Source organism: Syngnathus scovelli, chromosome 1 (genome assembly GCF_024217435.2).
Source record: "Syngnathus scovelli strain Florida chromosome 1, RoL_Ssco_1.2, whole genome shotgun sequence".
Lineage (NCBI taxonomy): Eukaryota > Metazoa > Chordata > Actinopteri > Syngnathiformes > Syngnathidae > Syngnathus > Syngnathus scovelli.
Genome location: NC_090847.1, coordinates 12,000,089 through 12,022,838, shown reverse-complemented (window position 1 = coordinate 12,022,838; position 22,750 = coordinate 12,000,089). Strand labels below are relative to the sequence as shown.

Sequence of the window (22,750 nt, the reverse complement as noted above, 5' to 3'; positions counted from 1 at the left end):
AAAGGTTGTGCTACAAATACAAATCAATCAGATTTGCCGTGTGTATATTTAGGTAGCATTTCGCTCTAATTCAGCATTAACTGAAAGCATTCTAAATTAATCATTTAGAACAATAAGATATGCCTGCATTGTCACACATCATAGACATCGACTGATGTATTTAGTTATTTCCAACACAAGTACCAAACACTGTATTTCCCAAATGAAAAAGTTTCCGGAATACAAATACTTCTTGGCTTGAAAAACATGAAAATATCCATCCATCCATTTTCTGTACCGCTTGTCCCCACGGGGGTCAGAGGTGTGCTGGAGCCTATCCCAGCAGTCATCAGGCAGTATGATTGAAAAATTCCTCTTTTTTTTTTTTTACACAATTTTAACAGTGACTTGGAAAAATGCACTCATCAGATTGCACAAGTATTGACAGAGGTCCAAATATAAAATTTTGTGGCAGTGCATCAGCATGTTCAGATACATCTCACACAACAGAACCTTTTACTAGTACATTTCCAAAATACTATTCCCACAACAACTCCAGTGTTACCCGGAAGTTCCTCAGATTGTCCAGTGGTTACTTGACCAATTGGGCCACTACCTTGTTGCTCAATTAGTTTAAGTTCATGATTTAAACGGAAACCTTTTCACCTCAGCTTCAGCATAATTTCGGAAATCTGTGAGATGAAAAAATTTATTCATCTTCTCTCAGCTAGAAAAGAAATCAATTTTTATTTAGTCCTGTATGTGCAAATGGAGAGGCGCAAAGAGCAAATCTGCCCACACTTTCCCACACAAACACACAACATAATAGACCCTCATCCATGTTACAGTTGGCTCAACACTCACTGTCAAGTACTTTATTCACAATAAGGTCTTTTTCTTCTTTAAAAAATCATTTTAATATACAACACAATTTTTAACAAGACACGTCTGTTTACAACTAAATTTGAATGAATTCCAGCTTCTCTCGTAACCAAAGCAAGCTCAAACATGGAGTGAGAGGAAGAGACAAAAAAACCATGTGAGGTTAGAAGAAAGACGAAAGACAGCAGAAAAAGGGTAGAGGACTAGTATGAATTTTGTACTAAGAACCAAAACATACTGAAATAAAATTAGAAAATAACATTTATAAAAAAAAAAAAAAAAAAAAAAACAGTAAGAAAATAAGAGTTAGAGAGAAAAAAAAATGCTGAGGTGTGCCAGGATGCTGCATCCGCGGTAACCTCACATGCATGTCTGACGCCTTTGCTCTGTTCTGCCAAGTCCACATACGGAAGCGTGCACACTCGCTTCTGCGTGTGCCGCCATATTCCAAGCTAGTGTGCATTTCTGGGGGATTGGAGGGGTGGGATCACGAAGCAGGAAGGGATGGATAAAGTCGAGCGAGAAACTCTGAGGAGCGAGTGAGAGGGGAGGGGTGAATGCACGCGCGCGCACGCCTCACCCTAAAGCACTCCCTCCATCTTTTTCCCATCCTTCCCTCCTTTTCCTGGAGCTGAGTAAAGAGTCTCTTTCTCCTGCATCACAGCTCCAGCCATCCTCTGCCCAGCTGTGCCACTCTGTGTGCATTTGCATGTACGTATATGTAATATATAAATAGAACTATAAGCAATTCCTTATCTGTAGAGCCTCTTTTGGCAGGGCGTGGAAACTGAGGAGCAGAAAATTCATAGATTTTGGGAGAGAAGGGAACTTGTGACTCATAACGTCTGTTAATACTGTCATTAGTTTACAAAAGATAAATTAGTAGAAGGTGAGCTTCCTGGAGAAAGTGGCGTTGGTTCTATTGCCCGGCATCCTCAGTGCCGCTGGTAGAAAATGGGCACACGTTTAGATGTCCGTTCAAAGCTGGGCGGAACGGACGGGAAGGAGGTGCGAGCAGGCTAGGAGGTGGACAGAGAGATGACGAAGAGGAAGGAGAAGAGATGGGCTCCGTTCCATGATTGATGTACCCATCAGCTGAATCAGCCCGGGGCTCCAACAAGACAGGGTGCGGTGGATGGAGCCACCTGGGGGAAAGAAAAACACAGCTACGGTCTACTTGGTGGGCATAAACACCTGCTGAGTTCACAACAATGTGTACAAATGGCTATCATCTGCAGGATGTGAAGCCACAATTTTCTGTTTTTACAGGCAATGCATTGAGGAGTAATTCCTGAACTGATTTTCCGTGAATACCAACAAAAAGATTTGACTTTCTTGGAGGAAAATAGGAATACAGTGAGGCCTCATATTTTTGCGCTTTGAGATTCACGGCTGCCAATTTTTTTTAGAAGCTAGATTCAATTATTACCAGGAAGTAGAGTCATTTTCACATTTTCTTCCTATTCAGGAAATGTTGCTTTGGCACCAAGACACCATTTGAAGTACATTAAGAAGCTTCATTAAGACAAAAGTAGTCCTTTGCCGACATCTTGTGGCATCTATAGGCAATTACAATTCGATGTTTTTCAGGGTGGGGGTGTTGTTAGTTACTTGTCCATTTTCGCTGTTTGCAGCAGTTATGGACATACTTGCGTCAAATCCTCGCTGTCCCTTGGCTGTGCTGCATTCTATCCTGCGGTCGGTGACACAAAAAACAAGTGCAGTGTGTAAGCACTCGCTGCTGTCTGGTTACGTTATCTTCCCACAATGTCATGTTCTTAAGACCGCAAACTAGTTCGCGCCTTTGCTTGTTGCCACTAGGAAGTGCATTCCATTTTGTCTCAAATTCACAGAATTCTTAACAGTAGAGTAAACCAGTTATTAATATAAATGGACGCATGTGACGACAGAAAGTCACCTGACATCTCAACAGATGTGTGAACATTCCCATATTGCTCCTGATTTCTAACAGTGAGCACGGATGGAAAAAGCTGCTCACGCCCGGGAGTACCAGATGCACGGAGAGTGAAGCGCACACTGTGGAATCATTCATTGACGGGCACAATTGTATGGAAACATGGAACATTTGAGACACTTGAAAGGAATCAGCATTTAAGTTGGCAGTAACTCTACACAGCTGAAAAAAAATCATATTCACTAGAAGTCGCGCGGGGAGCTCTTCTGAGGCCAGAAACTTAAAGCTGAGCACACAGTGTTGAAGGCACATTTACGCATGTTTTCCCCAAATCAGCATAAAAACACATCTTGAAGACAGACTGGAATACAGGACTTCTTTGAGAGCAGACTCAGTCATTCGTTAGCACGTGTGCTTGCGTACCTGCTATCTAGAAATGTAAGTGTAGGTGCGGGAAGGAGATCGTCCCTCTGACTGGCCATTGGTCGAGACGTTCAAAAAGTCCCAGATCAGAATGGTGTCGTCGTGTGAGCTGCTGATAATCTGGAACTCATCAAACTGCAGACGGAACACGCGGCCAGAATGCTCCTACAAATAGAAATTAGAAGTACCCTTGAAAAAACTGTCACAATTTGGTTGCATCGGTACGCATACCAGCATCGGTAACTTGCAACGTCCGGAAAGCATGTGTGGAGATCCTTTAAGGACACAGACACATTTTTTTTTGGCAACTGCAAATTATGCTCTGATAGCAACGAAGGCTACTGCCACGCAAGTTGTCGTTACAATCAGTGTAATTGGGGCTGGTTCATTCAATGACACGTATTATTGGGCATGGAAGGCAACCTATAAAAGACCATTTCTGGGTTCTCCCTATGGCAAGCTTCGCTAAGTAGCTTGTCATTCCTTATAAATTGACTTTGTGCACCTCAACCTGCTGGCAGGGCTCAAAGCAGAGGTTAAAAAAACCCAAAAACATCACAATAGTATATTTGTTGCGCCCCCACCAGTCTAAATATGGTATTCTGATTGATATCCTGTTTGTGAAAGATGAATTAAGGAGAATAATCCACCTGTTTTATTCAATTTCAGAGGTCTGACATTTCTCCTAGTGCTACACTTGCTGTCAATTGAAAATGACACCATGCTGTCTAAAGGCTCGGGTGGTGAGGTCACAGCTCACCTGTTTCCTGGGCTTGCTAATGCGAAGCTCGCAAGCTGAGCCCTTAGGCACCGTAAATTCATTTTCAGTCAACAGCAATTGTCAGTAGAAGGCATAATGACAGCCCCATGAGATGGACGAAAATGAGTGGCCTTTTTTTTCTTAATTTAATTTCCAAAAATGCAATATTAATCAGAAAAAGACGGTGAGAGCGAGTCGGCTGTGTTCACGCCCACAACGGTGCAAAGAGCCCTATTTTAAATGTGCCGCTGCACCAGCTCTCAATGGTGAGCAAAAAATACCACAACAACAAAACAAGAAATGATCGGATTGGTTTGACACAATTTTTTCCCCATTCTCAAGAAAGAAAATGGCCCGACTATCCTATGGTTTAAAGTTATCCCATAAAATTATCCTTATATCTGAGATGTATGTGAGTCAGGGCCAACCATCGTAATTATTATACCTAACCAAAAGTCTTCATGTGTGTGTGTGTGTGTGTGTGTGTGTGTGTGTGTGCGCGCGTGTGTGTGTGCGTGTGTGTGTGTGTGTGTGTGTGCGCGCGTGTGCGTGCGTGCGTGTGTGTAGGGAAAGCTGACTACCCTCAAGCCATTTCACTCTGAGAGCTGAATTGCAATCATCAGACTGACTGTCTGTGGCTTTGACATAATGTTTCCAGGGAACACTCTAAAGATCTTTAACAGAAACCAAACAATATGGATATTTACATGCCTCAGGTGCGAACACTCACCACTAGAGTACGCAGGCATAGTGTGCTTGCAGGGGCTCGTGGGTCCAAGGCTGCTTGCAAGTCCCATACTTTGATTTTACTACAGAGCGAAACATGCCACAACATAAGACACAATTAGTGGGATCTACATAGGAAAGCATAAGCAGAGTGCTTGTTGAAGTGGAGTCTTACCCATCATAGGCGCCACTGACAATCCTCTTGTTATCAAAGCGTATGCAACGAACCAGTTCTTCATGACCTTCCAGCACTCGCAAACATGCCCCACATTCAATGTCCCATAACCTGCAACAGGGATTATACACTTTTATACGGCAAAACAGGATCTCAGCACTACCATAGTTTTAAAGAGAAGTCACTTCTGTCAAATGCTATTACATATTATTTACGAAAAAAATCCCCCAGAGATTTTATTTTTTTATTGTCTGCACAAAACAGCCTTTGTGAAAGATTTATTGAGATCTGAGATGGCCAAGGAGAACTTTCAAACTTTGTCTTCAACCAAATTGAAAGTATTAAAATATTCTAAACATCTTTTGTGAAACCCCTATCATGCTATAAAACATCTGCATCAATTCAAGATGCATCAACAACCGGTGATCGAATTATATTGCTCTTAATTGTAATCAAATTAAATTATGAGATGATATTACCATCCCTATCGTGTATGTTAGCCTGAAAGATCACAAAACTCCTTTATCACTTTCAACAGTAATGAGTCAGCAGGATTACGTTTGTGTCTTTGTTTTGCACAAAACGTTACATCTAATTTGTTCAACTGCAATTCAAATTGTCTGCTAACATTTAAACCAGGATGGGCAGGTGAAGTCATCATATTATCAAAGCACATCATTCTTTATGGAGGAAATACACCTGTTGTAGTCTGACAGCATCAAATGTACCTAATTGTGTTATCCGATGAGCCGCTGACAACCAGTCGATCCCGGTACTGTAGACAGGCAATGCCCCGCTTGTGGCCGTTAAGCGTGCGAACAAATTCACAGGTGCTGGTGCTCCATACCTGCACGAGTCAAGAGATGATTAATGTAAAATATATTGAATGGGTGCCATTTTTCAGTGTTTGTTTTCAATCAAGCAATGAGGACAAGTCAAGAGATGATTAATCTATATAATATATTGAATGGATGACATTTTTCAGTTTTTGTTTTCAGTCAAGCAATTCTACAACAATGTTGTGAGTGTATTTCTGGTTTGACTTTTAATGAAAGAGCCAGCTTTGACAGACGAATGTCAAGATAAAAAGGACGTCTGCTCTAATGTTATTAGGTAAATAGCATTCAATTAACACTACCCTGAGGCAACGCTGTAAATAAAAATTCCATATATTCACATCATTACCTTGATGGTGCGGTCCCCTGAGGCTGATACAATATATTTGTCGTCAAAGTCGACCACGTTGACGGCCGCCCGATGTCCAACGAGGACGCGCCGTAAGCTAATGTCGGTTGGCGAGGCCATGTCCCACACAGCGATTGAGCGGTCTTTGGAACAAGTGACCATAAGGCCGTTGGCGAAGCGTAAATGAAGCACGGCCTCGTTGTGGTGGATCAGCGTGTTGAGTACCTCGCCCGTCGTCACCTCCCACACCCTGCCAAGCAAAGGAGATGGACATTGTGAAATGGGAGCAAACAGAAGGAAAACACACTCAAAGAATGCAAAACATTGCTGCTTGTTAAGAAATGAGTACAATAGTCCCGTTCTCTCTGGACACTATACAGGGAATACAGAATAGATGGGCAGCCAGAAGAGAAAAGACAGCATTGGACTCTTATTTTGAAAATGTCACCATGTCAAAATGTGAGTGGTGTCTTGATTCATGAGTGTAATTTGTTCCATATCCAAGGTGGTAACTCAGTTTACTCTTACATTAAATTCCCATTGAAATGAATTGAAACGCCATTAAGCTGTACCGGTACTCCCAAAGAGAAAAAAAATATATATATATATCCATCCATCCATCCATCCATTTTCTGAACCGCTTAGTCCCCACGGGGGTCGCGGGCGTGCTGGAGCCTATCCCAGCCGTCATCGGGCAGTAGGCGGGGGACACCCTGAACTGGTTGCCAGCCAATCGCAGGGCACACAGAGACAGACAACCAATCGCACTCACACTCACACCTAGGGACAATTTGGAGTGATCAATCGGCCTACCAAGCATGTTTTTGGAATGTGGGAGGAAACCGGAGTGCCCGGAGAAAACCCACGCGGGCCCGGGGAGAACATGCAAACTCCACACAGGGAGGGCCGGAGGTGGAATCGAACCCGCACCCTCCTAACTGTGAGGTGGACGTGCTACCCAGTGCGCCACCGAGCCGCCAAAAAAAAAATATATATATATATATATATAAAAGGAAAACAGCACTGTACTGTAAAATATAAACATACAAACAGAGAATGTAAAGAAATGTGCGTTCCCTTTAAGGCAGGCATGTCAAACATCCGGCCCATTGGATCAGTTAATCCGGCCCGGCATAAACTTCTGACTATGTCAAAAAAAGAAGCGAGTCTCTAGCTCTTTTCTATCAAAAGTTATGATTTTTTTAAATAAATACAAACCAAGAGCTCACGTCCAGCGGCATTGACACGAGTTCTAAAACCAAACCGTCAATGTTGCTTCACAATTCATCACAAGTTATCGGTCAACACACCCTTGCCAAAATGGCACTGTGAAAAAAAAAGAAAAGTGGACACGGAGTGCAGAGTTTTCAAGGAAAAATGGACTGAGCATTATTTATTCACAGAAGTTACTCTGCGCATTTCTCTTGTCTCACAGCTGTTCGTCCGGAGGCACCGGACCGTCCCGATAATGATTTGAAAAAATATAAAGACAATATTACAGATTTTCTGCGAGAGTTTGAGCAGAGGTTTCAGGTATTCAGTGAACTTGAGAACAAATTTGGCTTTTTTCGCTCGCCATTTACAGTGAAGCCTTCTGATATGCCAGCTGACATTCAACTCGAGCTTATTGACTTGCAGTGCAATTCTGCTATGAATGATAGATTTGGGTCCGTGGGATTGGATACGTTTTATCAATATCTCGTGCCAGGTTATCCCAAATTAACAGCCATGGCTGCAAACGTTCTATCCATGTTTGGGACTACTAATCTTTGTGAACAGGTTTTCTCCGTAATGAACAATAATAAAACAAAGCAGCGCTCAAGGTTAACAAATAAACACTTGAATGATATTGTTAAATGTGCTGCTACTCAGGATTTGACACAAAATATTGATACTTTTTTGTTTGCACTCATTAATACAGATCATTAAAAATAAGATTAATCTGGTTTCATATTAAAGACAGTTAATATTGTGCAGTATATTCTCAGCTTCAGTAGGCCCAGCCTAGTAGTTTGATCGGAAGTAGTATAAGCATGCACAGCTATAACTTTTATTTTGTATTTCTTTTTTTACTTATTTCAAAGCAGTATGACAATTAAGGCGAGAATATTTTTTTCATAGCTCCCACTTGAGTTAAAATAAACCAGTGAACCATGAAATCATTTTTTTTCATTGTTTGTGAAAAAAATGTGTTGTGCTTAGAAAAGATTCCTTGTTATCCGTGATTATAATATGTAGGGTCGGCTACAAATGTAGGCTGAATGATAAAGCATAGTACTGAAAAACAAAGCAAAATATTTGGAGTTGACATTCTTTTACTGATCCGGCCCACCTGAGAACAGAAAGTCTGGATCCGGCCCCAGAGCCAAACTGAGTTTGACATGCCTGCTTTAAGGGGTGTGGCCAAGTTAGTGACATCAGGAGTGCAATCAGTCAAGTTTGCCGAGCGGCTAGTTGAGTGTTAGCATATGCGCCGTCTGCTATCCCATCTATATTGACCATGGTATTGATTAGGAAACGGCACAGCTATACTTTTGTCTAAAATTTGAGCGGTTTGGTACGAAAATGGCAATACATGGCATTGATTGTGACGTTCATAGACCAGATCAGAAACTCAAAAGAATAATTGCTCTTCTTTTTTTAACTCCCGAGAAAATATCGTGTAAATGACATTTTTCGAAAACACAAGTTTCCTACCTAACAGTTGAGTCCGATGACCCAGTGACGATGACCCTCTCGTCATACTGGAGGCATAACACTGAACCTGTGTGACCAGTCAGAATCTTCAGACACTCCAGCGACTGTTTATCCCATATCTGCAGGTAGAAATAACACACAAGGACATACAAGGAGCAGAATAAATGTGTGATTTTAGAATGGGCGCAGATTTAGGTCATGCAAAGAAAGGCCATTTGTCATTGTGATGCTCATGTTCTGTTCACGCCCCATTTCCCCACTGCTGAGGCGAGCAGAACGTGTCCGCTTGGAGAATAATTTATAGCGTCCCTGGGTCCACGCCAGCCTCCTGTACAACAATAAGATGACAAAGCCGCTTCTCTCACACTATCGCGCTCCTGCTCTTCATCATCTTCTCTTCCTCTCCTCACGAGCCAGACAGATGGGTTGTGGGACACACAACTGCATGGAGTTAAGTCCTTTTAGCCTATAATTCACCGGTTTGCTGTCTCACTGTCTGCAGGTTTAGGCCAAATGTAGGAAGATGATGAATATGCAGATTGAGTAAAACTAAAGGTTACTTTCTTGAAAATTGCAGGTGTAGTACAACCCCCCCCCCCACAAATGTACGTTGACTACACTTGAAACAGAAGGAAATCGGTGTACGTATTAAAAAGCTTATCGTCCGATGTACCAAAGTGACATTACATTCTGTCAATAATAAGGACGTTCCTATCATACCCGGATCAGAAGTTTTGGTTTTACTGTCACAGTTTGGCTTCAGTGAGGCAGATGCGCACTGTTTTTTTAATTCAAAAAAAAAAAAAAAAAAAAAAAAAAAAAAAGGTTCTCATCCTGAAAAATATAATAGACTACGTAGTTTGTGTTATTTCAGGGTGTATTCAGACCTGACTGTTTGGTCCACTTTAAAAGGACCAGGGTTTGATTCTAACGCTGGTCCGGACCTCTTATGCAGGTGTGAATACACGCAAACGCATCCTGGTGCGAATTAAAGAACCGGACCCACTTTTAAGAGTGGTCTCGGTTCGCTTCCAAACAAACTCTGGTGCGCTTCGCTTCAGGTGTGAATACAAACAGCGTAGATCAACCGAACCAAAAGCACAAATATGCAGAGCAGGAATGCAGCACGTAGAACTTGTATGTTTTCCTCCATTTCCGGGTCTGTGCTCTGTGCGCCGCCCTGGCCATTGCTTTCCAATGGGAGCACAGATCGATGGATGTGTTTACAAAATATATAGTCTGTATAGGAACCGCACCAAACAAAAATAATTAAGTTCGCTTTTGATCTGGACCAAACAAGCGGACTAAAGGACTTTTCTGGTCTGAATACACCCTAAGTCATACAACTACCATATTCGCAGTTCGGGAGTCGCAGACTCATTTCGCGAAACCAGTCCTTATTCTCTGAAAGTCTCATATATTTGCTGTTTTTGAGTTTGGGCCAAAGCAATGAAAAATTAATACTTTGGAGCCATCTGGTGGAATGGTTGTGTTGTGAAGTTTCATTCATAGGTGTTTTCTATCTGCAGCAGGAATGCCCATTTGTCCCATCCCAAAGTGAAAGCATGTTCCTACTCTTCCATTGCAGCGACCGTTGTAGTCGACTTCGCTACAATAATTGGTCTGTATTCTCCAACATTTATTATTGTGTGTAAATGCCAAAGTTTTATGAAAAACACAACTTGCTCGTGCAGATATTTATTTGCCTGTGTGTTAATGTTAATGTCAACGTATTTATTATATTAGCTAATATTACTGAGTGAGGTGATTTGCTTGTGCAGAACTATTTCTACACGAGTTCAAGATTGTATATTTGTCCATAGTGAGACATAATCTAGTTTCCTTAGAAACAAGATAAGTTCTCTATACTGAAATGCAGGTTTCTTAAGCCCCTATCCCACTGACCAGTGAGCAACTGCAAATGTTTTAGAACGCAGCGAAGGTTGCGTTCTTAACAGGGTCGTTCAAGGTCAGAAATGATCACTAACCGGTAGGCAGTTGTTCGGCAGGCATTCTCCTGTACTGTATTGGTTGCAAGGGAATTTTGAACATGTTCAAAATATCCTTGAGACAAGCAAAAACACCAAATCTGTTGGCAAATGTCTGGCGGACGTTTGGTGAACATTTGCGACCTCGAACGAACATTCGCTGGCTTCAAAAACACTTGCAATTGTTCGCTGCTCAGTCCGATAGGGGCTTGGAATCAGTGCTGTGCAATACATTAGATGTTATTAGCTTAATTTTTTTTTTTTTAAATTCACGACTGATGCAACAGTCATGCCCTGACAGAGAAACTCAACTCTGTACATCAAAACATTATGATCTAAATCTAAACCTGCAGATTTAAAAGTAAATCCGCAGCAAATAACATTAAAATCCTTCATACAAGCATGCACACAAACCTTGATGGAATTGTCCCTAAGGCCACTGATGATCTTGTCGTCATCATACTGGAGACAATAAACCCCTTTACTATTTTCTGAGCGGCATTGAATCCTTTGCAAATTGTGTCTTCCACACCGCCAGTTAGCCTCAATTGTCTGGAGGAAAAAAAAGACAATGAGAAAAATATTTCTCAAGGATAAAAGTGGAACGAAAACCAGCAAAACTGACAAAAGAAAAGCCCTTTTGGTTAGAGCAAGTACAAAGACAGAGTAACATGCTATACCGAGAACAAAACAATATGGAACAAACAGAAATACTTGTATCAAGTGTACCATATAACACATTGACCTTTGTGGATTGTCCTTTGCTTTTGAATTCACTTACCTCTATGTCTTGGATGATTTTGGGATAAAGGGAGTGATAATAAGAGTTGGGCGGGACTTCAGACGTGCGATTTTTGAACAGATATTTCTCCCTGTGAGAAAATGAATGGTTATTATTTCATGCAATCCTAATAATAACAATAATACAACAGTAATATGGTCTACCCCTCTATTAATATAAATAACAAATGCTATAAGACAAAAAATCTAGTTTTATTTTAAGTATTTGTGGTAATGTTAACTGCGGTACATTACAAAAGGACCCATTCTCACCACTGATGTCTTTCGGACAGTCCTTTCCATAGTGGATCAGTGCGGACCATACGTTCTATGAGCTTCTTCCACAGCATCCCCTCAGAAATGACCCTCTGCCATTCTTTACACACCAGCTCTGCTGCACAAAGTGAACGTGCATCCAGGAAAGACAGGATGTTTTCTGCTATGTGATCTAAGCCTTGGGCTGAAGAAGAAGGGAGAAAGGGGATTACATACATATATTATTATATATTGGAAAGTGAGAGAGAAATATTTTTGCATCATTTCAACTTGCAACTACAGTTGGGCTGAAAATGTATCACAGCTTAAGTATTTAATTCCAGTCAATAGCGGTAATTATTTGTTTTTCCCCATTTTCTTTTTTATTTAACTGTTCAATAAGGACCTGGGGAAAAGGATTCATTTACAAAAAAAAAATGTTTAACACCGTGAACCAGTTGCCAGCCAATATTACTATTATTATTATTATTATCATCATTATTAACAAAACCTGATACGTTGAATAAAAAACAAGGGAAAATTTGTCATCTACAAAAAATATTTGCATCTCTGATTTAAAAAATGTAGATTTGTTTTGTTTGTTGACCAGTGTAATTCGTACCTGGTAGTGCTGTGATAAAGTCTCTCTGTAGCATGGGTTTGAGGTAGGAGTTAATGTGGCCATGTTGGTAGTGGCACATTCGGGAGATGAGACGCTCAACAAACTCCACCTGGTCAGCCTCTGACCACTGGTCAAACAGGGCGATGCAGTGTTCCTTTTCTTTCTCGTAGTTCCCCTCTGACGGGCGCTTGCGGGACCCCACAACAGGACCATTACTAAGCTGTGAAGGAAAGAAGAAATTTGAGTGATATTGGTTCAGAATAGCCCATATCATTTAATATTCAATAACTGTGTACATTAGAAATTCTGAAGCCATGTCTGCCCAATACCTCCCTTCCAAAGAAAATCTGCTAAGGCCCAATTTTTGGATGGCTCTAAAGATTATCCTAACCTTAATTATTCTGCAGTGTGTTGAGTATGATTTATCTAACTTCTTGGAAAATGGCCAAGGCTAACAATCGTAATTGCTACATGTCTTAAATATTTCCATGATGTGGAATAGATTTGTAGTCGAACAAGAAACCAACTGGAGCTTTCACTTATCAGAATTAGAGGATCAACGAGTTTTGAAATGATTGCATAACATGTACCAAGTCATTCACCATAATACAAGATGTTATCATGAGAAATTACAAACAAAATGTGATTACCAGATAGGTTTACAGCTAAAGCTAGTACAGAATATTTTCCTACAATTAGTGTCGGGGATGCCGTGTAGCACCATGGTTCCTGTCATAGTCCAATTGTATCGTGGTTCACTTCATGCTACTTCACTGGATCACTGTTTATATATTGCAAATTATACGCTAAATCGCTGCATTTTTTTTTTTAACATCTATTTTTTCCAGAAAGACAGATTATACAGCGATTAGTGCATAAAAGACAGTATGTCCAAATGTTGGAATCAATTTACACATAAAAGAAGCTAGCGTGCAATCTGTCTATGGCAAAAAACTGTCCCAGTTACACAACTGTTGAAAAATGGTAAAATAAACAAGCACATATTCACACAGAACCTGCCATTTGCCACAACTGATGCCTTGTCACTCAACACACAGAGCGGTTAACGATTTAGCCAGTTAAAATCCAGTAGAATGTACAGTGTCATTCACTGACTACCACACCCCTCAACAGGTCAGACCACGCCTTTTAAAGCCACACACAATCAGGTCTGGATAGGCACAGATGTGCCCTCGTCCACTCCTACATTCCATCCAATTCACTCCGTTCTTCTTCTTCCAGGCTCACCTTACAGGAAGCCTGTTTCTCCACTTGGGCCCAGAGTTATCCGCCGTGTTGCCCCTCATCTATGAAAGGCACTTTTACAATAACTCTGAAACAGCGAATCTCTCCAGTTTTGAGTCATGTCTGAAAACTCCCTGATTTTTCGCAACTCATTAAAAAAAGAAAAATACTCACAAATCACCTTTTACTTGTAGGTATCTGTCCCTCAAGGTCAACTTACAACACATGGAAATAAAATGACATCTCGTAGCAGACATTAGGGCCAGGCCTCTCATCCAGCAGGCATGCATTGGGCGTGGGTTCATACGTATGGTCTTTGTTGCGTAATATTGTCTTTGTTCACTTGTGTATTTGGTGGCAGTTGTGTATTGACTCACTTGGTGGCAGTCAGACAAAAAAAATGTGCTTCTTCTGCCACAATCCCACATTTCAAAAATAGGTTTACATGTCGATTGAAATAAAATATTTGTGGATGCATCAGGCTTTAAATGGAAAATTCTCACCTTCCAAACACATATATTGATTACAAATTGCGTCAGCAAAGCTAAAGGTGAGTATATGCATGAATGAACGAACAAATGAACAAATGTTTTCTGAGTTGTACTGTTTGAATCATGTTTCAAAGAGAGGAGTCATTTTTCTAATGTAAGCTCATTCATTATACAGCAGATTGTTTTACTATACTTTGATGCAAGATCTTGAACAATTAACCTCAGTTTTAGGGACATTTAACGCTGAAATGACTAATTCTGCATTAGTTGGTATTGGAAATGCCAATGGTCATCTATGTTTGAACTCAGTTACTTGTTTTGGATAAGACAAAAAATATATGGTTCTTCTAGTCAATAGAAAAACATCCATCATGTGAACTGCTTATAGTACATATTTAAAAGATGGGTTTAAATTGTGACAGTGGTAGAAAAGAACATTTTCTAATTTTAACTACACCACACTAGTCAATTTGTGTCTTGCTGTTCATGTTTTGAAATGGACATTTACTAAAGGTTTGAAGAAGAGAAAGATAACATTGAGACTGCTAGAGAGTATGAACGTGACTGCGCCGTTTCAAATTTAACGCACACAACACATACGGATCATGGCACTGAGAGATACCTTGAGAACAGTGTTCTTCTTTGGCGACAGGTCATCCACTAGATTCTGTGACTCCATCCCCGACGTATTCTGTTGGTGACAAAATTGATTAAATGTATGTAAGTGCATTATTTTCTCAGTCATCAGTTTGCTAAGAGCAGTGTGTTGAGCCAGGATAGCGGTGTGGACAAAGAAATGCCGCAAAAACAGCCAAGGGGGGTAGCCATCAATTACTGAGACTTGGGTGCACATAGTATGTACATACATACACATACGCACGCACGCACACACGCACGCACGCATGCAGAGAGCGGAGATCCCAAAAACCACAACAAACACACTTTTTTTGAAACGGGTATCGGCCACAAAGGACCACAACAGTAAATTAAACATAATTTTGGCTGTTACCGGCTTCTGCACTATGTTAGAGAAATTAAAATCAGATGGTGATATACATTTTTGGAAAACCCTGATCTACATTGGGTACAACTTGGTCTTCTACTGTATTTAGATCTATTTACGTAACTATACAATACCCATAAAAAACAAAGGGTCAACAAAATATGACATTATAATGACTGGTTTAGTGTTTTATATAATCAATAGTTATTACTTCTCAAAATCAAATTGTGCAGAGCTGAAAACTGTATTTTCTTACCGAGAAACATGGGACGATTTCAGACACATTCACTTTTACTGTTTATGAATAGTTTCTATGGTCTTTAAGCAAAGCTAAAATTGTTAATAAAAAAAAAAAAAAATGATCCACTCAAAGTCATTTTGAAACTTGTGCGAACTCCAGAAGTCCAAATCAAAATCTAAGACAATTGTGGAAACAGACATATACTAACCTTACTGATATTTGATATCCTTTATGTGTTTAAGCTTATAGGCCACTCTTCCCTGATGATGTGATGTAAAGTAAGATAACTTATTTCTAGTTTTCAGTTTCGGCATGTTTAATTGTGTAATGTAGTGAATAAGTTAATTGCTTGCAAAGTTGCATTTTCTATGCTTTAACGCTGTTCGGTTCTGAATTTTGTGGAAAGTGTACTTGATCAGGGCTCAATGAAAATATTGAATTTCATTTTTTTTATGCAATTTCCATTTGCTGGACACCTCCCATTAATATGAAAAATGTTAAAAAATGACCAAATAATGGGCATACATGTTTTTCATGCGACGATTCACAAATGAAGAGAAACTCACATCCATCGTTCTACTATATAAACGACTCATCCTCACAAGGGTTGCAGGTATGCTGAAGCTTCTTATCATCAAAACAATTAAAGCTACACTGCCCTCCATAATTACTGGCACCCCTGGTTAAGATGTGTTCTTTATTGTCCAATAAATTCATGTACTAAAATTAAAATACAAAGAGGAAATATTCAACCTTTCATTCAAGACCATTTATTCAGTGGGAGGAAAAAAAATCCATATTAAGAAATAATTCTTTTACATCAAATCATATGGGCCACAATTATTATCACCCATGACGGTAATAGTTTGTACAACGTCCTTTTGCCAACAAAACTGCAACTAATCTTCTTCTATCATGTTTCACGAGGGGAATACAGAAAGACATCTCTGACCATTCGTCTTTGCGCAATCTCTCGAAACCATCTAAAGACCTGGATCATTTCCTCTGCATGCACCTCTTAAGCTCACTCCACTTGTTTTCAATGGCGTTGAGGTCTGGGGACTGAGCTAGCCACGGGAGGATTTGATTCTGTGTCGACCCAATCAATTCTATAAGGGATGCACGGTAAATATTGGACAGATAACCACTAGACCAATATTGGGGGAAAAATGTCATCACATTCATTGGTCCTGATATCAAGACTGAATTGATAACACGACACTTCAAATACACCAACATTGATCTGGTTACGGTCACTTAAAGAATGCCAAACGCCAAGCTTTTGCATGCATGACAAAGCACATAAACAGCGCAACCATCACACCAATGATTTTTTTTGTTTGGATTTTTTTTTTTTTTTTTTTTTTTTAGTAAAATTTGAAGACCCGGAATTTAGGGTTGTCACAAGAACCGATACTTCCAGTACCAATTCGGTACCAACACACAAAAAATACGTCGATACCTGTTTTATTGTGGTACCGTCAGAACCGAATATTTAACTTTTCACTGGGCAAGCTGTGTCGATTCTTGCTGGAACTGGTGGGGGCAGTGTACGCATGCGAGCAGCACGGAGCAGCAGTCAGCGGCGCTGAAGAAGAAGCAAACTTTGGTCTTTCATAACAATGGCGTTAGCAAGTGGGAGTGGAAGTCCAACATGCCGGCTTGTTGAGAAGCCAGGGCGCTCAAAGAGTCGTGTGTGGAATTATTTTGTTTGAGACGGATGCAACCGGAGCAATTATTGACAATTCGAAAAAGCCTATGTGTTTTAATAGATGTGTGACTTGAAGGCTCCATGCCACTGCTGCTCTTTTTTACTGTATATAGTTTACTATACGGTTTGAGCAGTTTTAAATAAATTTGTGATTTTAATAGTAAGTGGATTCTGTTGTTTTGTTGTTTTTTACTGTGGTACCGAATTAGTATAGAGAATTGTGGAAAATCACAGGTATTGGTACCAACTACGGAAATTCTGGTATCGGTATTTGGTATCAGAAATTAAGGAACCAAGATGTTCAACATTTTTTCATAGCCGTATTGATTATACATAAATATAAGATCCTATGTAACTCCTTTTTCATTAGATTGTCTTTAGATTACAAAAACAAATTACTGGTTTCCCTACGAGTGATTAACGGAGATTAAGTATACAAATTGGGTTAAATATTATTTGACCCAACGATCACTATAAATTCATCAAAACAAAAGAAGCTGAGTGATATTCACCAGCTTGCAACTGCTTCACACCTTCAAACCCCTCAATAATACGCTGATTATTCTTTGAAAGAATGCGCTCTTTGATTCAATCACAATTGAAGGAGGCACCTTCACTGTTGAAGCAAAGGCCCAGTGATAAAATTGTGCACAGAAACATGCCTGTTTAAATGTGGAAAAAATAAAAGCTCCTCTTGACACTTTTAAAAAACTTTTAGATTCCTATCTTGAAAAGTAGTCTAATTCCTTGATCCAAATCAATATTTCTTACGGAAACCCAGATTATCCCTGGCCAAATATGCCGCGTGTTCATTACAGGTATGGGCATGAGACAAAAGTGTCCTTAATCGAGTTGGACAAACAGGTAAATAATCCATTAACAGTTGAGTGACTACAGATTTTTGTTGCTGTTGTCGACACTTAGGTGATGACTACACAGTCAACATCAATTAGCCAATGAGGTCATTGATTTTTTTCCCAGTTGTCAACTCGCTGCGTTTTCTTAAAAACAAGTTCGCACACTCACTTTCTCCGCCCCCGATTTATTAATCCAATTACATTCATATCCAATCATATTTAAACAGCCTCATGGCCTTGCAGACAAGTTGGAACTAACAATTCACATATTGACAAAACTGATTGGTCGGTACTCGCTACAGATTACAAATGTAGCTTTTTTTTCTGACAAGGAAATGTCCAGAAATATTGTACAGTTACAACTTTACAGTTGCTTTATGGTCTGTTGCTAGACTTTTCTACAATCAAACTGTCTGTGAGACCATGAAGGTGTCCGAGTGTGATGTTTAATTGAATCGGTCAATTGTGAGGTGGGCGATCAGAAGGAAGAAGATGAGCTTGCTGTGTGTCAACTGTTACAGGAGTGTCGTTGCTTGTCAGCTTGCGTTAGCACAATTATTTTCAGATGGGCGTTCACAGCACTTGTGGTTTTATTTGAAAATACACTTGCATGTTTTACAAGTGAACGGGCAACCAGTATCATTTATTTAGTAAAATACCTCAATAGGCTTGAGGCACTGCTGCTGCTTTGTCAGGGCGACCATCCACCTGTCAATTTCAGCAGGGCATCTGTCTTGTTCCTGCTAAAATACACGATTGGCGATTCATCGACTTCTAGCTATAATCGTCATTGTGCAGTGGTAAAGTGAACACATTAGTCAGTGTAAACCTCAGTATTGATTACTGTTGTTAAATATCATTTTAAAGGGAAGAGAGTTCATCTCTCTGAATTATATGAACTCCTGACAATATCGGGTTGAAAAGAATAAAAGTTCCCAAAAGAATTGTGTCATAGGTCCGTGCGAATGTAGATGAACTTTCCATAGCTAACATGTTCTTTAAACCGCAAACTGGATAACGTGAAAATTACAGCGTCTCTTATGGTTTCATCCAATTAGTACACTCCATGTTGCCTCAACTGCTTAAAAACGCGACTAATCATCAATCGATTCCACAAAATCAACATAAATCTGACCAAATAATAATAATAATGGCCTTTCCTTATTTACATAAAAGAAAAATGTCCAGTCCCAAGACCCAAGCGAAAGGGTTAGAGAAGCCAAGATGGGCTTGCTGGTGTTGATGATCATGCAGAGCAGAACAGAAGGAAGGAAAAGACAGGCTACATTTGACCAGGCAGGCAGGCAAGCAAGCATTAAATAGGTCTCTCAGGGCTTGAAAGAAGACCCTCCCCACCTTGGCCCTCACACCTCCAGGCAGAAGAATAAAGGTGTCTGTTTCTTTTCACTTGAATGTGCAATAAGGAAATGGCCAATGGAAGACGGCCTGATGCTAATGTCTTAATCACAGAGGACAGTGACTGTGACCAGCTCTGCTTGATTATATTTGTGGTCAATTACACTTTGGGATGCTATATGCTAGTTTCCGGCAGAGAGAGGCAAGCAGCGCACCGGGGGAGGGACCTGAGAGTGATGTGCTTCAAATGTGGCGAAAAGTATAACAAACGTTAGGTAAGGAGGTTGGCAGGTGACATGAGGTTTACATGGATGCTTAGAAGTCATGTTGAAAGAAAAGTAAAAGGAGATGGCAAGGGGGGGTGGGCTTTAGGTAGAAGAAGAGCAGCAGAATTAAGAGGAGAGAGGCAGAACCTGGTTGTGAGCCCGGGTGGAGGGGATGCTCTGCAGGCACCTGAGTGCACACAAACTCTCAGCCACCGAGGAGCAGCCCAGCCAGAGAGAGCGAGGCACAGAGCACTGTGTGAGAAAGAGAGAGGGAGGGAAGGGGGGAGGAGAAGACCCAAGTGGACAGAGGGTGAAGGAGAAAGACCAAGAGAGAAATAGATGTGAAGTAAAGGAAAAGAGAAGGGAGGAAAGGATGTTGAGGGAAGATGAAAGGCGGAAACCGAGGATGTGAGTGAACGGAAGGATGGATGGACGAATGGATGGGTGGTTGGATCAATCAATCGACGCGTGGATGCATTTGGTCAGGGGTTTGTGTGGAATAGATGTGTCAAAATGCAACAAAAATGAATGAATAAATAAATTGTGTTAAGTTGGGAATCAAGAGGTTGTGAGTGTGTGTCCATCAAAGGTGAGGAAAAGAGTAGAGAGGGAATTGGGGGGAATAGTGAGGGGGGGGGAAACCAGTATTAGAGCGACACACACATTGCACAGTGAGCACAAGAACGCACACCCATACTGACAGATACTCACAAAAGCAATATTAGATGTGAACTGGGAGTGGGTGTGTAGAAGAAAGAGAGGGGCATTGTGATTAGCTGGCCAATTATTGTCATTCCCACTAATTGTCCTGCTATAAGTGGCTACCAATGCCGTGACAACAAGAATAAGAAAATATATTAAACAAAAACAAAACACCTAACCCTGAAGGAAGCACACAATGGTCAAAGTCCTGGTCCTGTTTGACTGAAAATATGTACAGAAACAAAATAAAATGGTCCAATAGCGCAAGGTTACCAAATGTAAACTGTAGCCAGGTTTTAGGTTCTAACTGTACTTTAAACTTTTAGATAAATACCATACTAGTTCAGCACCACTTTTAAACAGTACTTACATTTAAGTATTGAGCAGCACTTTTAAACTTTGAGATAAACAACATTCTAGTTCAGCATGAGTTTTGTATAACCTAACTGTAAATGTGCACATTAGCATGCGTTTCTCAAAAGTGTTAACAGTTTGTGTTGGTTGAACCTGTTGCTACTCACCAACACTTTTAGAGGGTAGTCCACCCACTGCCCTGACCAGTAATTCGTCATATCAGCAATGATATTCGTGCACAGGCAAAGGCAGTGTAAAGATGCTGTAGCGCTGACCCTTAAAATACATTACATGTGACTTCATAGTAAATATTATTTTCTGTTATGATGTCTGGCTGGAACCTCCATGAACAGATCGTCTATTAGACTTTTAGTCTCCCGTTTCAACTCCACGTAGCTAAACAAACCAGTGAAACAAATGGAACTTAGATACACCGACTAGGTAGTAACAGTTAAAAAGAGGTATCATAACTTTAGCAATCCTTCCGTTTCAATCAGTACAGTTGTAGCAATAGCTTTGTTGGGCTAACGCTACCCTAGCAGCCTAGCTTCTAAAGACAGGCAATCGTCTGGCATAAATAAAAATACACAAGCTAAACAAATAGTAAATAAGCCGCATTGCAGGAAACTACATTTAGAATGGTAGTTTATTGTCTCTGTTTACTAAGCCAAACGGCTACTCCTGTCTCAACCGAATGTCTATTTTGATATGGGAAGGAATGTCAAGTAGACCTAGCTAGCTAGTTACATAGCAACTTGGAGCCTCGCTAACCGTAATGCTAGATGAATGAAAAAGCAGTGCACTTCCTTCTACGCACTTCACAAATATAAACAGCCATGCTCCACTTTAGGATTATTTTAGCAATATTCCCACACGCCTGGGAAACTACTGGACACTTCCACATATCTTTTGCCGGGAGGGCTTCCAACACACGACAAATATGTAAACAGAAGCGTACATTTTAGTGGTATCCAGTGCTAGCTGGATTGCTAATGCCCAGACAGGGCCCAGTTATAGTGGCGCAGCGTCACCGCAGTGAACACTACCCCGAGAAACCTCAGCTGTCTTCGGCCGACGGCTGCGCGAAAACGTCCGAAAAAACACCAATTGCCAACCGGTGATGGAATCTCTATGTTGTTCACAACCACCCGACAAATTATAGAAATAATAACCCTAGTAAACTGCAATAATAGTAAAAATGTATCGCAAATTTCAGGCCCTCCCTTAGATTCCCGGTCCCCACTTTTCTCCTCAACCTCTCCAGACAAACACCTTCGGTTTGTTCTTCCTTTCAAATCGGCGAGTAACGCTTCACCAATACGACTCGGACAACACCTCGTGTGTCCGCGATGCCTCATTGAAACACATCTTACCATCAGATCCAACGTTTTGTCCTCCATCTCCGGATCCATGTTGACGATCCCCCCCGAAACTCGCTCTGAAAATGGAAACCCAACCCTGCGTCGGCGGCCCGCAAATGCAGAGACGTCATTCGCTTTGCTCGAGCCCACAGCATTGGCTCCGACGCTCTGAAAGGTGGGGGTGGAGAGGGAACGCCCATGCGTCGAGCCAAAGCGCCGATAGGACCATTTCTTCCTAGCAGGGCGTGGTAACACCAATTTACCGGTTGATTATTGGCTTAGCGCGCTACTAAGGCTTTCCCCGGTGACTCCCCCAAAACAAAAGGGCATTTGCTCAAGATGCTGTTGCTATCCTGAAGAGGAACCGGATAATGCAAAATCAATCATCCACATTGCTTATTGTGAGGATGTTGGGTCATTTAATGACTTCTACTTCAGTATTTTACTATGTGGGTGATCAATATAAAAACGCTTACATTAATATTTCTCTCAATTCCATTGTGCCATTTTCAGATGACTGTAAAGGCCTAAATGTTTATCGGTCAAGTATATTGGTAAGTGCATATTTTCCCTCAGCATTTAAAAATTAGAATTTTTTTCCACTTTGACATTTTTGCTACACCGTTGCTAAAAAATATTAGTTCTTTGACAATTTAAGAGGAATTACAACATTTTAAATATTGGTACAAAATTGCATAAGCCACTTGAAATACAAACACCGTACTGGTGGAATATATGTTGGGATTGATAGTCAAAAATAGGAGGGATTTAATGTT

At 40.6% G+C, this 22,750-nt stretch overlaps 1 protein-coding gene across 2 annotated transcripts; it reads right to left on the bottom strand.

Annotated features, from left to right (window-relative positions):
- Positions 1 to 821: 821 nt before the first annotated feature.
- Positions 822 to 22,577, bottom strand: fbxw11a (F-box and WD repeat domain containing 11a). 2 transcript variants are annotated; one of them, XM_049762200.2, is made up of 14 exons: positions 21,987 to 22,577; positions 18,595 to 18,678; positions 14,746 to 14,814; positions 12,388 to 12,607; positions 11,784 to 11,970; positions 11,512 to 11,602; positions 11,145 to 11,282; positions 8,743 to 8,861; positions 6,046 to 6,295; positions 5,589 to 5,707; positions 4,861 to 4,971; positions 4,690 to 4,768; positions 3,200 to 3,364; positions 822 to 2,006 (listed from the first exon to the last, which is right to left on the bottom strand). In XM_049762200.2, exons 1-13 carry the CDS (start codon positions 22,023 to 22,025, stop codon positions 3,203 to 3,205), a joined length of 1,668 nt encoding a protein of 555 aa, XP_049618157.1. In that variant the 5' UTR covers positions 22,026 to 22,577; the 3' UTR covers positions 822 to 2,006; positions 3,200 to 3,202. The 2 variants fall into 2 exon arrangements, with proteins under 2 accessions (XP_049618157.1, XP_049618167.1); XM_049762210.2 differs by lacking the exon at positions 18,595 to 18,678.
- Positions 22,578 to 22,750: the final 173 nt, after the last annotated feature.